Raw genomic sequence first — 13305 nt, forward strand, 5'->3', positions numbered from 1 at the left:
GGAGTTTGGAAAGTGCTGTTGAACGATCCTTGGGGATTGCAACAATGCTTCTTTTAAATGGTACACACTGATATCAGTAATGGAAGGAGTGAATGTTTAAGGTGGTGGATGAGTTGCTGATCAAGTGAGCTGCTGTGTCTTGAATGGTATTGAGTTCCTTGAGTATTGTTGGAGCTGCACTCATCCAGACCAGTGGAGAGTATTTATTCATACTCCTGACTTATGTCTTGTAAATGCTTTTGAAAGGCTTTTGGGAGTCAGGATGTGAGTTATTGCTGCAGAACTCCTAGCCTCTGACTGGCTCTTGTAGCCACAGTATTTAAATTTTTGGCCCAGTTCAGTTTCTGGTCAGTGGTGAGATTTCAGCTCATGTCCCCTGTGCATTTGTCCAGATTGCTTACTGGTTTTTAAAGATTTATCAACTTGCCAAAACTCTCTGCTCTTGGAGTAGGGTACATAAGATCAGGGAGTTAAATGTGTGAATCAAAGATTAGTGTTTGAGAGTTGAATTTTGATTCCTGGGGCATTGGCACCAGTACTGGGGGAATTTGGAGCTGTATAGTTGGGATGGTCTTCACTTGAACAGTGTTCTGACGAGTCGTGTAAAGAGGGCTTTAAACTAAATCTTGGCAGTGAAGGAATTTTACAATTAAGCTTGGGTAAGGGGACCAAATGTAATATTTCCAAGTTTGCTGATGACACAAAACTTGGTGGGAATGTGAGTGGTAAGGAGGATAAAGCGACTTCAAGGAGATTTCGCCTTGGCAAAGGGCAAGAACATGGCAGATGGAATATACCGTGGAAAACTGAAGTTATCTACGTTGGTTGAAAAAACAGAAATGCAGATTATTTCTTAAATGGGGAGAAATGGTAAGTGTTAATGTCCAAAGGGACCTGGCTGTTCTTGTTCATAAGTTACTGAAAGCTAACATGTAGGTGCAGCAAGCAATTAGGGAGGCAAATGATTTGTTAGCCATTTATTGCAATAGGATTTGAGTACAGGGGCAGGCAAGAAAGTCTTGCAGTTGTATTGAGCCTTGAGAATTATGTGCAGTTTTGGTCTCCTTACCTAAAGGAAGGTTGTAGAAGCCATAGAGGGAGTGCAACAAAGGTTCACCAGACTGATTCCTAGGATGGCAGGATTGTATCATGAGGAGATTGGGCCTGTATTCTCCAGCGCTTAGAAGAATAAGAGGCGATCTCATTGAAGCATGCAAAATTCTTACCGGGTTTGACACGGTGGATGCAGGAAGGATATTTCCTCTGGCTGGAGGGTAGAGAACCAGAGACACAGCCTTGGAATAAGGAATAGGCCATTTAGGACTCAGATGAAGAGGAATTCCTTCAGTCAGAAAATGGGTCAATCTTGGGAATTCTCTACCCCAGAGGACTCTGGAGGCTCAGTCATTGAGTACATTTATTCAGAGATCAACAGATCAGATATTAAAGATAACAAAGAACATGGAGATAGTGTGGGGGGAAAATGACATTGAGGTAGAAGATCAGCCATGATCAAGTTGAACTCCAGCTGCTATTTCCTCTGTTCTACAGTTCCTAGTTTTTCATCATTTAAAAGACACTGGAATTTGTCTTTCTTGGTTCCAAAGTGTATGACCTCAAACTTTCCCAAACTGAACTCCATCTACTGTAGATTTTCCTGTTCAGTTCACCTGTGTCCTTCCCACCTTCATGCTGTCATCTGCACTGCTTACAGTCCTTTGAACTTAGTGTGATCTGTGTGTACATTCTTGGATAGAGGGAGACAGAATCGCACTGTATATCCAAGCCATCAAAGGTGAGAAGACCAGCAACACACCCCCATTCTCTCCTACACTTCAAACAATTACCAACCTACGTGAAAAGATTGCCTCCAATTCCACATGGGCTCATTTTTGCTAATCTTAACAAATGCCTTCCATAGATCCTTACAGAGAGCATCCATTGAATACTCCCTGATCTACCTGATTAGTGACCTCCTCAAAAAAAATCCAGCTGGGCTCTCATGATTTACCTCATCAAAACCATGCTTAGTCACTCTATCCCTAATGGCAGATTTTAGTAACTGCTCCTCAACTGATAATAATAGGGGGTATTTTGCAGCAGAAAATCAAGCTATAGAAATAGATTGTGTGTAACAGCAGAAAGTACAGGAAATTAGGAAGTGCCTGGAGCTGGACTTCTGCTGGCTTACAAAATGCAGAAGTTCAGATTGCAAGCTGGTTGTATTCTGAGTCATTTGAGTGGCTACCCGATAGAGGGGCTTGAACTCCTGACATTTTACTTCATTTGGTCTTGTGAAAACCCTAAAACCACAGATGAAAGTTCTTGGATGTGAGATTTTGGTGTGCATATATCAAGGAAGCTTTGTTCACAGCTGTAATTTGTAAACCTGGGGGACCAACCTAAGATAGAAGGAGGAAATGTGTCATTCTTGTGTTTGATTAAAGTCCCAATAATTTTAACAATGTTTTAAGTGGCTACATGGTAGAAGCCTTTGACTAAATCTTAAGTATGCTGTAACCTAGTTAACAAAAAAGACCCATATGTGAAATGATATGTAATCAGACTTGCAAAACTGCCAAATATGGAAAGATAATTTACCTCTCCACAGATGTTTGATCTGGGTGATTTTGGTGCTTTCTGTTCTGATGCCAGATGTGTGTGCCTGTACCTTAGTATAATTAGGAGAGAAACAAATGAGTACTGTTTGATGAGGACTAATCAATCATTGGATGTAAATGGTATTCCACAGTGCCGCTCCCTTTGTTTGTCATAAATCCCAGGCTTTAGAAAAAGCCATTTATCTCATTGAGTGTCACCCCTCTTGTGCAATTAAAAATCTCGATGCAAGAGTCTACAATGTGTTTGCTTCTATGACTATATCTTCTTGGATTAAGATATTTCTGACATCTGTTATCAATTTATTCAAATTTAATTCTAAATCACTAAACTAATGATTGTAAATTTCAAATGGGTTCTTTATTTAGTGCAAGTTTAGCCCACAGGATAGGAAGGCATGGAATTTGGTAATATTCTGAGCTGCATTGAAAATTAGCTGGAGCAGAGTAAGCAAAGGACATTTGTGAATGGAGCTTTGCCAATAGGGCAAGAAGTCACTACTGAGTATCACAAGGATGATAATGGTACAGCGGTTTGGCAGTGGTAATGTTGTTGAAGGGGAGGTGGCTAGACATTGCCTGGCACTTGGGTACAAATAACACACTTGCCTCTTACCAGCCCAAGCCTGAATGTCATCCAGGTCCTGCTGCATACAGGTTCCTGAGGTGATGCAAATGGTACTGAAGATCCCCACTTCTGACTTTACGATGGAAGGGAGGCCATTGATGAATGTCAAGGTGGGGGTGACTAGACATTTTTGGAAATGGAAATTGTTGAAGTAGCTGAACACGGTTGGGCCTAGGAAAGTGCCCTGAGGAGCTTCAACAATGTTCTGGGACTAAGATGATTGGCCTCCAACAACTAAATCTATCTTCCTTTTCGAGGCAGTTTCTTCGAGCAGTGTGTTCTGGAGCAGGTTATACTAGACTTGGTATTGTGTAATGTGACAGGATTAATTAATGACCTTGGTAAAGGCACCCCTAGGAACAGCAACCACAATATGATTGGATTTTACATCCAGTTTGAAAGGGAGAAGCGTGGGTCTAAGACTAGTATTTTAAAATTAAAAAGGGGCAACGATGTGGGCATGAAAGCTGAGCTAGCTGAAGTGGACTGTGTTACTAGGCTAGAGGATAGATCAATCGTGAAGCAGTGGCAAACACTTAAAAGAATATTTCAGAATATGCAAGCATATTCCTACTGTAAAGAAAAATTCTGAATGTTAACTAAACCATCTGTGGTTAACTAAATAAGTTAGGGAAAGCATCAAACTTGAGGAAAAGCATTTAACTGCGTAAAGATGAGTGGCAATTCAGATGATTGGTTAGAATATAGGGAACGGCAGTGAATGACTAAAAGGTTTATCAGGAGAAAGAAGTTAGAGTGTGAGAGGAAGCTAGGTAGAAATGTAAAAACAGATAGCAAGAGTTTTTACAGGTATTTAAACAGGAAAAGAGCACGTAAAGTAAGTGTTGGCCCTCTAGAGAGTGAGAATGGGGGAGTTCATAATAGCTAATAAGGAAATGGCGGATGAAATAAACAAATATTTTGCTTCTGTCTTCATGATAGAGGATACAAAAAGCATTCCAGTAATAGCTGTAAGTTGAGAGGTGGAGGGGAGAGAGGAACTTGGTGAAATTGCAGTCACTAGGGAAACAGTACTGAGCAAACCGATGAGCTGTATGCTGACAAGTCTTCAGGTCGAGATGGATTTCAGGGTCTTAAAGGAGATGGCTAATGAAGTAGTAGATGCGTTGGTGTTAATTTTCCAAAATTCCCTAGATTCTGGAAAGGTTCCGTCAGACTGCAAAGTAGTAAATATAACCTCTCTATTCAAGATGAGAGGGAAGCAGAAAACAGGAAACTATAGACCAATTATCTTGATGTCTGTTGTGGGGAGGTGTTAAGAGTCAATCATTAAAGGGGTTATAGCTGGGTGCTTAAAAAAACTCAAGGTAATCAGGAAGAGTCAGCATGGTTTTATGAAAGGGAAATCATGTTTAACCAATTTATTGGAGTTCTTTGAAGGAGTAACATGTGCTGTGGATAAAGTGGAACCTGTAGACATACTGTACTTGGATTTCCAGAAAGCATTTGATAAAAGATGCCACATCAAAGGTTATTGTAGAAAATAAAAGCTCATGGTGTAGGGGGTAACATATTAGTATGGATAGAATATTGGCTGGCTGCAGAAAACAGAGAATGCATAAATGGGTCTTTGTCTGATTGGCAGGATGTGACTTGTTGGGTCCTGCAGGGGTCTGTGCTGGCGCCTCAACTTATTACAATTTACATCAATGACTTAGATGAGGGGAGCGAAGGCATGATAGCTAAATTTGCAAATGACGCAAAGATAGGTAGAAAAGTATGTTGTGAAGAAGACATAAGGAGTTTTTAGATGGACATTGATAGGTTAGGTGAGTGGGCAAAAATCTGGCAGATGAAGTATAATATGGGAAAAGGTGAAGCTAGTTACTGTGACAGGAAGAATAAAAAAGCAGAATATTACTTCACTAATGTCCTTAAGGGAAGGAAATCTGCTGTCCTTACCTGGTCTGGCCTACATGTGACACCAGATCCACAGCAATGTGGTTGACTCTTAAATGCCCCTGAACAAGGGCAATTAGAGATGGTCAATAAATGCTGACCTAGCCAGTGACTCCCACATCCCATGAACGAATAAAAAAAAACTTAAATAGAGAATGACTGCAGAATTCTGAGGTGCAGAGGGATCTAGGTGTTCTCGTGCATGAGTCACAAAAGATTAGTATGCAGGTACAGCAAGTAGTTAAGGCTAATGGAATGCTATCCTTTATGAGAGGAAATTAACACAAAACTAAGGATTTTATGCTGCGTTTATGCAGGGCATTGGTGATACCGCATCTCTCATACTGTGTGCAGTTTTGGTCTCCTTATTTAAGGAAGGATGTAAATGCGTTGGAGGCAGTTCAGAGGAGGTTTACTAGATTGATACCAGAAATGAGCGGGTTGTCTTGTGAAAATAAGTTGGACAGACTGGGCTTGTTTCCACCAGAGTTTAGAAGAGTGAGGGGTGATTTGATTGAAGTGTACAAGATCCTGAATGGTGTTGACAAGCTGGACATGGAAAGAATCTTTCCTCTTGTGGTGAGTCCAGAGCTAGGGGCTACTGTTTTAAAATTAGGTTTCACCCTTTTAGGACAGAGATGAGGAGAAATTTTTTCTGAGGGCTGTGTGACTTTGGAGCTCTGACTCAGAAGGTGGTGGAAATGGGGTCACTGAATATTTTTAAGACAGAGATTCTTTTTAGGCAAGGGAATCAAAAGTTATTGGGGGTAGATGGCAATGTGGAACTCAGCATAAACAGATCAGCCATGATCTTACTGAATAGCAGAGCAGGCTTGAGGGACTGAATAGCCTACTTCTCCTATTTCATATGTTCATATGTGCTAGGTATGGCTGTAACCACTGTGGAGAATTTCTCCGTGCTTCATATTGACATCAATTTGTTAGGGTTCTGTGTTACTGCATTCGGTCAAAAGCTGTCTTGATGTCAAGAGCAGTCATTCTCGCCTCACATTTGGAATGCAGCTCTTTTGTTCATGTTTAGACCCAGGTTCTAAAGAGGTCTGGAGCAGAGTGGTCCTGGTCGAACCCAAACTAATTGGTGAGCAGTTTATTGGTAAGTACTGCTTGATAGCACTGTAAACAACACCTTCCATCACTTTGCTGATGATTGGCTGTATATTAATGCTGTGGTAAATAGCCAATTGACAATCTACTTCAGTTTACTCTGCTAAATCAGTAGTTTTATAGTGTTGGCTTCAATTGACATACTGGAATCTGCACAATCTTCTTCAATGTCTGGCTGCTTGTTAGACCATAAGATATAGGAGCAGAAATTAGGCCATTCGGCCCATCGAGTCTGCTCCACCATTCAGTCATGGCTGATAAGTTTCTCAACCCCATTCTCCCGCTTCTCCCCGTAACCTTTGATCCCTTTACCAATCAAGAACCTATCTGATCTCGGTCTTAAATACATTCAATGACCTGGCCTCCACAGCCTTCTGTGGCAATGAATTCCATAGATTCACCACTCTCTGGCTAAAGAAGTTTCTCCTCATCTCTGTTCTAAAAGGTCTTCCCTTTACTCTGAGGCTGTGCTCTCGGGTCCTAGTCTCTCCTACTAATGGAAACATCTTCCCCACATCCACTCTATCCAGGAGTTCAGTTGTTTAGTTCAGTTTTACGGAAAGGAGTCTAAGTATACTGAATTTAGATCAACAGCAATGCCTGAAACACTAATTCATTGCTGTTACTATTTTTGCCTGATTCATTTGAGCCTACAAATCTTTAACCAAACATTTAAGCTTAATTGTTTTGAATCTTACTTCAACAACAACTAAACAACTATTTTTATATTAATAGAACACCCTTTAATGTAATAAAAACATCACTAGGTGCTTCACAGTAGAATTTTTAAACAAAATGGACACGGAGCCATATAAGGCACTTTTAGAGCACACGGCCAGAAGTTTGCTCAAATAGATTTTAATGAGCCTCTTAAAGGAGAGGCAGCTAGAGAGGCAGATGTTTAGACCACAAGACATAGGAGCAGAAGCTATTCGGCCCATCGTGTCTGTTCTGCATTCAATGAGATCATGGCTGATCTGATAATACTCAACTCCACTTTCCTGCCTTTTCCCCATAGCCCTTGATTCCGATATTGATTACAATCTGTCTATCTCAGCCTTGAATATACTTAAAGGCCCAGCCTCTACAGCCCTCTGTGGTAAAGAATTTCACAGATACATCACCCTCTGAGGGAAGAAATTGCTCCTCATCTCTGTCTTAAACGGTTGACCCCTTACTCGGAGATTATGCCCTCTGGTCCTAGAATCCCCCACAAGGGAAAACAACCTCTTAGCATCTACCCTGTCAAGTTCCCTAAGAATCTTTTATGTTTCGATAAGGTCACCTCTCATTCTTCTAAACTCCATTGAGTACAGACCCAAGCTACTCAACCTCTCCTCATAAGAAAATCCTTCGTACCCGGGATCAACCTAGTGAACCTTCTCTGGCCTTTCTCAAATGCCAGTATAGCATTCCTTAGATAAGGGGACCAAAACTGTTCAGTGTTCTAGGTGTGGTCAAACTAGTGCCTTGTAAAGCTTTAGCAAGGTTTCCCTATTTTTGTACTCCATTCCCTTTGAAAGAAAGGCCAATATTCCATTTGCCTTACCTATTACTGGTTGAACTTTCATGCTAGCTTCTTGTGATTCATGCATGAGGACACCAAAATCCCTCTGTGCTGCAGCTTTCTGCAGTCTTTAATAATATTCAGCTCTTCTAACCTTCAATCTTGGCTGAATGCCAAGCTGGTGGCACAGGGGCAAGATGAGAGGCCATGACTAGAGGCAAGTCAGGGAGCATCTTTGGAGAGAGAAACAGCCAATATTTCAGATCTGTGAGCTTTCATCAAAACTGATCTGATGAAAAGGACACTGATCTGAAATGTTCTCGTTTTCTCCCCCCCCCCAACCCACACACGCACACAGGTGTTGCCTGACCTGTGTATTTCCAGCATTTTCTATCTGAATTTCAGATTTCCAGCATCCGCAGTAATTTGCTTTTGTATGAGGGAGTAGCCCTGGGAGCCCTGAACATCGAATCTGGACTCCATGAAGTCTCATGGCATCAGATCAAATATGGGAAAGGATACCATTGTTTTATCTCCACTTTTTAGCCTATTGTGATCCCTTCCCCACACCCCGCCCCCACTAGGGCTATCTGTCACTTGCTTGTCCTGCTTTCTACCCTTAGTGTCATCATTAGCACATTCCTTAATGACTATCACCACCGTAAATACCCCTTTGTCCTTTTGTCTATGACATCTTTGGCAATCTCTTCTTTGTCTCCACCTATCACTGGCCCTCTCAGACCTGCTGAGCTTTTCCAGCTATTTTTGTTTTTGTGTGGGAAAGGATACCTCCTGGTTACCACATACTGCCCTCCCTCAGCTGAATCAGTATTCCAGGTTGACCACCACTTGGGAGAAATGCTGAGGGTGGCAAGGGCACTGAAAGTATTCAGGCTGGGGGACATCAGTGCCTGCCTCTAAATGTGGTTCTGTAGCACCAATTCTGACCAAGCCCTAATGGGCATACCTGCCAGGTTTGACCAGAGGCAGGTGTTGAGAACACCAAGAAGAAACAACCTCGTTCTCAATAATCTACCTGTTGCAGATGCACCTGTCCGTGACAGTACGAATAGGACTTACCACCGCACAGCCCTTGTGGAGGGAAAATTCCTCCATCGTGCAGTGTGGCACTACCACCATGCTAAATGGGATAGATTCAGAACAGATCTAGCAGCTCAAAACTGGGCCTAACCTAGTCTGGCCTATATGTGACTCCTGACCCACAGCAATGTGGTTGACTCTTAAATGCCCTCTGAAATGGTCTAGCAAACCACTCAGTTGTATCAAACTGTTACAAAGTCTCAAAAAAGTGATGAAACCTGACGGACCACCCAGTATTGACCTAGGCACCAGAAACGATAAAGGCAAGCTCACCCCTGTTGACCCTGCAAAGCCCTCCTTACTAATACCTGAGGGCTTGAGGCAAAATTGGGAGAGCTGACTCATGGATTAGTCAAGCAACAGCCTGACATAGTCACCCTCACGCAATCATATCTTACAGCTAATGTCCCAGACACCGCGATCACTATCCCTGGGTATGCCCTGTCCCACCGGCAAGACAGACCTAGCTGTGGTGGCAGCACAGTGGTGTACAGTTGGGAGGGAGTTGCACTGGGAGCCCTCAACATGGACTCCGGATCCCATGAAGTCCTGAGGCATGAGATCAAACTTGGGCAAGGAAATCACCTACTAATTACCATGTACCTTCCTCTCTTAGCTGGTGAATCAGTGCTCTTCCATGTTGAACACCACTTGGAGGAAGCACTGAGGGTGGCAAGAATTCAAAATGTACTCTGGGTGGGGGAACCCGAATGTCCACCACCAAGAGTGGTTCAGTAACACCACCACTGACCAAGCTGGCCGTGTTCTAAATGATATAGCTGCCAGACTAGGTCTGCAGCAGGTGGTGAGGGAACCAAGAAGAGGGAAAAACATACTTGACCTCATCCTCACCAACCTGCCTGCCGCAGATGCATCTGTCTGTGACAGTATCAGCAGGAGTGACCACTGCACAGACGTTATGGAGACGAAGTTCCACCTTCACATTGAGGATACCCTCCATCGTGTTGTATGGCGCTACTACTGTATTAAATGGGACCGATTTCAAACAGATCTAGCAAATCAAGACTGGGCATTCTTGAGGCGCTGTGGGTCATTAGCAGCAGCAGAATTGTACTTGAAAACAATCTGTAACCTCATGCCCGGTATATCCCCCACTCTACCATTACCATCAAGCCAGGGGATCAACCTTGGTTCGATGAAGAGTGCAGGAGGGCAAGCCAGGAGCAGCACCAGGCACACCTAAAAATGAGGTGTCAACCTGGTGAAGTTATAAAACAGGACTACTTGACAAATGACATAAGCAGCAAGTGACAGACAGAGCTAAGCAATCCCACAACCAACGGATCAGATCTGCAGTCCTGCCATATCTAGTCATTAATGGTGGTGGACAATTAAACAACTCAGTGGAGGAGGCGGTTCCACAAATAGCCCCATCCTCAATGATGGGGGAGGGCAGGAATCCAGAGCTTCTGGCACAGGCAGCTGAAGGCATAGCCATCAGTGATGGAACAATTGAACCGGGGGTGTTTAAGGGGCATTTGATGAGCGCAGATATAGTTGGAGGGTTATAGGACTGGAGATAATTAGAGATAGGCAAGGGTGAGGCCACGGAGGGATTTAAACACAAGGATGAGAATTTTAAAATTGAGATGTTGCTTTCCGGGAGCCAACGTAGGTCAGTGAGCATGGGTGATGTGTGAACGGGATTTGGTGTGAGTAAGGACACAGGCAGCAGAGTTTTGTGTGACTGAGTTTTTATGGAGGGTAGAATGTGGGAGACCAGCCAGGAGTGCATTGGAGTGGTTAAGTCGAGAGGTAATAAAGGCATGAATGAAGGTTTCTGCAGCATGTGAGCTGAGATGGGTGAAAAGTCAAACGATGTTACAGAGTAGAAATTGGTGGTCTTGGTGTTGGGTATGGATGTGTGGCTGGAAGACACCAAGGCTATGATGTTTAGTTTACCCTCATACAGTTTCCAGATGCGTGTGTAGCTATGGAAGAGTTTGGAGCACACACTGAAAACGGTAGCTTCAGTCGTCCCAATATTTAATTGGAGGAAATTTCCATTCATCCAGTACTGGATGTTGTTTAAGTAGCCTGATAATTTAACAATAGAGGAGTTGAGGCGGTGGTGAGGTAGAGCTGGGTGTCACAACTGTAAATGGGAAAACTAATGCTGTGCTTTTAGGTGATGTCGCCGAGGGGCAGCATGTATGAGAAATAGGAGGGGCCAAGGATAGATCCTCGGTGGACACTAGCGAGAACCCCCAGGAGCAGAAAGGAAAGCCATTGCAAGTGATTCTTTGACTGCGATTAGATGGTTAAGAATGTAGCCAGGTGAGAGCAGTCTTACCCAGCTGGGTGACAGTGGAAAGACTTTGGAGGAGAATGGGGTGGGTCAACCCTGTCAAAGGCTGCAGATTGGTCAAGAAGGACAAGGGCAGATATTTTACCTTTGTTGCTGTCACATAGGATGTCGTTTGTGATTTTGGCAAGAGCAGTTTCGGCACTGTGATGGGCAGAAAGCTGATTGGAGGAATTCAAACATGGAGTTCTGGGATAAAAGAGAATGGATTTGGGAGGTGACAACATGACTTTGGAGAGGAAAGGGAGGTTGGAGATGGGATGGTAATTTGCGAGGATAGTGGAGTCAAGGGTCAAATATCCAAAAAATGCACGTTTATTGAAGGTGAAGAAAGTTCTGGAAAAAATGTGCACCGTATTGTAGCAATTTCATATCAAAAAGTTAGTGAGTGCTACAAATGTAATTTAGGATATGTAATTATAATTTCAGATTATGCCAATAAGCTTTTTATGTTGAAACCCACACCCTAGTGGAATGAATTCTGTGGAATGACTCTGGCTCCTGCTATATACTATTTGGGAGTGACTTTGAACTGACCATGCTGTTAAAAAGTAATTAGTGGACTCACTTTGGCCTTTTTAAGATAATGGTGCGGTGGTGTATGGTTCTACAATGACGACAACTAGTTCAATTCCCTCCCAACTACAACATTTTCAATTGTTACTGTGTTGCTGTGGGCAGATGCCAACTGCAGGTGTTATCACCTGGGATAGTCTGTAGCTGGCTCAGAATGGCATTGGACGGAGTCTGGAAGTAAGTATGGCTGAGCGTCGTGACGTAGGAATAGGAAACGAAAGGTGCTTCCCTTGGATTGAAAAATGCTGATTTTCATAGCTTTTAAAATATAATATCCTCACTAAACAGTGTTTCAGAGTAATGTAAGATATTGTGCATCTAGTAAAATTTGAGTACAGCTGTGCAGTTTGCTCTAGTGAGGGTTTGGTGGTTTGTTTTGTTTTTATTAAAATTTACAATACTTTTTCCTGCCTCTTTTTCTAGGTCAGAAGACTTGTCTCCATTTGCACGGCACGTTTCCATACCTTTATGTTCCATACGATGGTTATGGACAACGGCCAGAGCGGCATCTTCGTCAGCTGGCTCTTAGTATTGACCAAGCACTAAATGTGTCATTGGGCAATCCTTCCTCTGGTGTCCAGCATGTATTCAGGGTATCGCTTGTATCTGGGATGTAAGTAAAACCATTGTCTTACAGTAGGTTCTGTATATAGATTCACTGAGTTTAGGTAGAGTGAGTGTAGTAATGTGAATATTTATTTCTTAAGCAACTGTGCAATTTTCCTTACTTTTGACAAACAATAATACAATTCTGCTGATGATCAGGAATTTTTAAATGCCAAAATTTAATTTATTTCTAAATTTAAAAACAACAGTATGCTTACAACTGTTCCAGGACCTTTGTAGGTAGATGGTCCAATAGAAGGCGACATAGGACCAGGGTGCAAGTGATTAGATGTGGGTGTGTGCAACTACAATGTGTTACACTGTGCTTACTGTCATGTCTTGCTCCAACAAACTGGCTGCAGATATTTAAATTTGGAAACAATTGAAGGGGATAGGGACAGTTCTCTAATGCAGCAGCAGTTGGTTAGCTAATGTGGCATTTGTTTTTATAAAAATGGCAGTGAAATCTCATCACTCTCTCCCAAAAGAAGATTATGTTTTTTTCAACCTTGTACAGGAAGTAAATGGGATTGCCTACCTTTCCAGGACAATTGAGTATTAACATGAGAGCTAAGCCTTGCTGTCTCCTACTTAACACCTAAGGATGACCATTTTCCTTTAAGCCCTCATGCAGTTGTTTTTAATGAATCGTGTAATGAATCTAGTAATCCAGAAACCCAGGATAATGCTCGGTGGACCCAGGTTTGAATCCTGCCGTGGCAGATGGTGGAATTTGAATTCAATAAAAATCTGGAATTAAAAGTCTGATGACCATGAAACCATTGCTGATTGTTGTAAAAACCCACCTGGTTCACCAACATCCTTACCTGGTCTGGCCTACACATGACTCCAGACCCACTGCAATGTGGTTGATTCTTAAAATGCCCTCTGAAATGGC

General features: G+C 42.6%; 1 protein-coding gene across 5 annotated transcripts in view; it reads left to right on the forward strand.

Moving 5' to 3' along the window:
- The window catches only part of rev3l (REV3 like, DNA directed polymerase zeta catalytic subunit), a 221247-nt gene that overhangs the window by 81516 nt on the left and 126426 nt on the right, over positions 1 to 13305 (forward strand). For 3 of the 5 annotated variants that reach the window (XM_041187888.1, XM_041187890.1, XM_041187889.1), the window contains exon 2: positions 12225 to 12414. In XM_041187888.1, coding sequence (XP_041043822.1) covers positions 12225 to 12414 — 190 coding nt within the window. Of the gene's footprint in view, positions 1 to 6208; positions 6281 to 12224; positions 12415 to 13305 lie in introns of all 5 variants that reach the window. The other 2 variants (XM_041187885.1, XM_041187886.1) reach the window with 1 other exon arrangement.

The sequence above is a fragment of the Carcharodon carcharias genome, chromosome 5 (assembly GCF_017639515.1).
Source record: "Carcharodon carcharias isolate sCarCar2 chromosome 5, sCarCar2.pri, whole genome shotgun sequence".
NCBI classification, from domain to species: Eukaryota; Metazoa; Chordata; class Chondrichthyes; order Lamniformes; family Lamnidae; genus Carcharodon; species Carcharodon carcharias.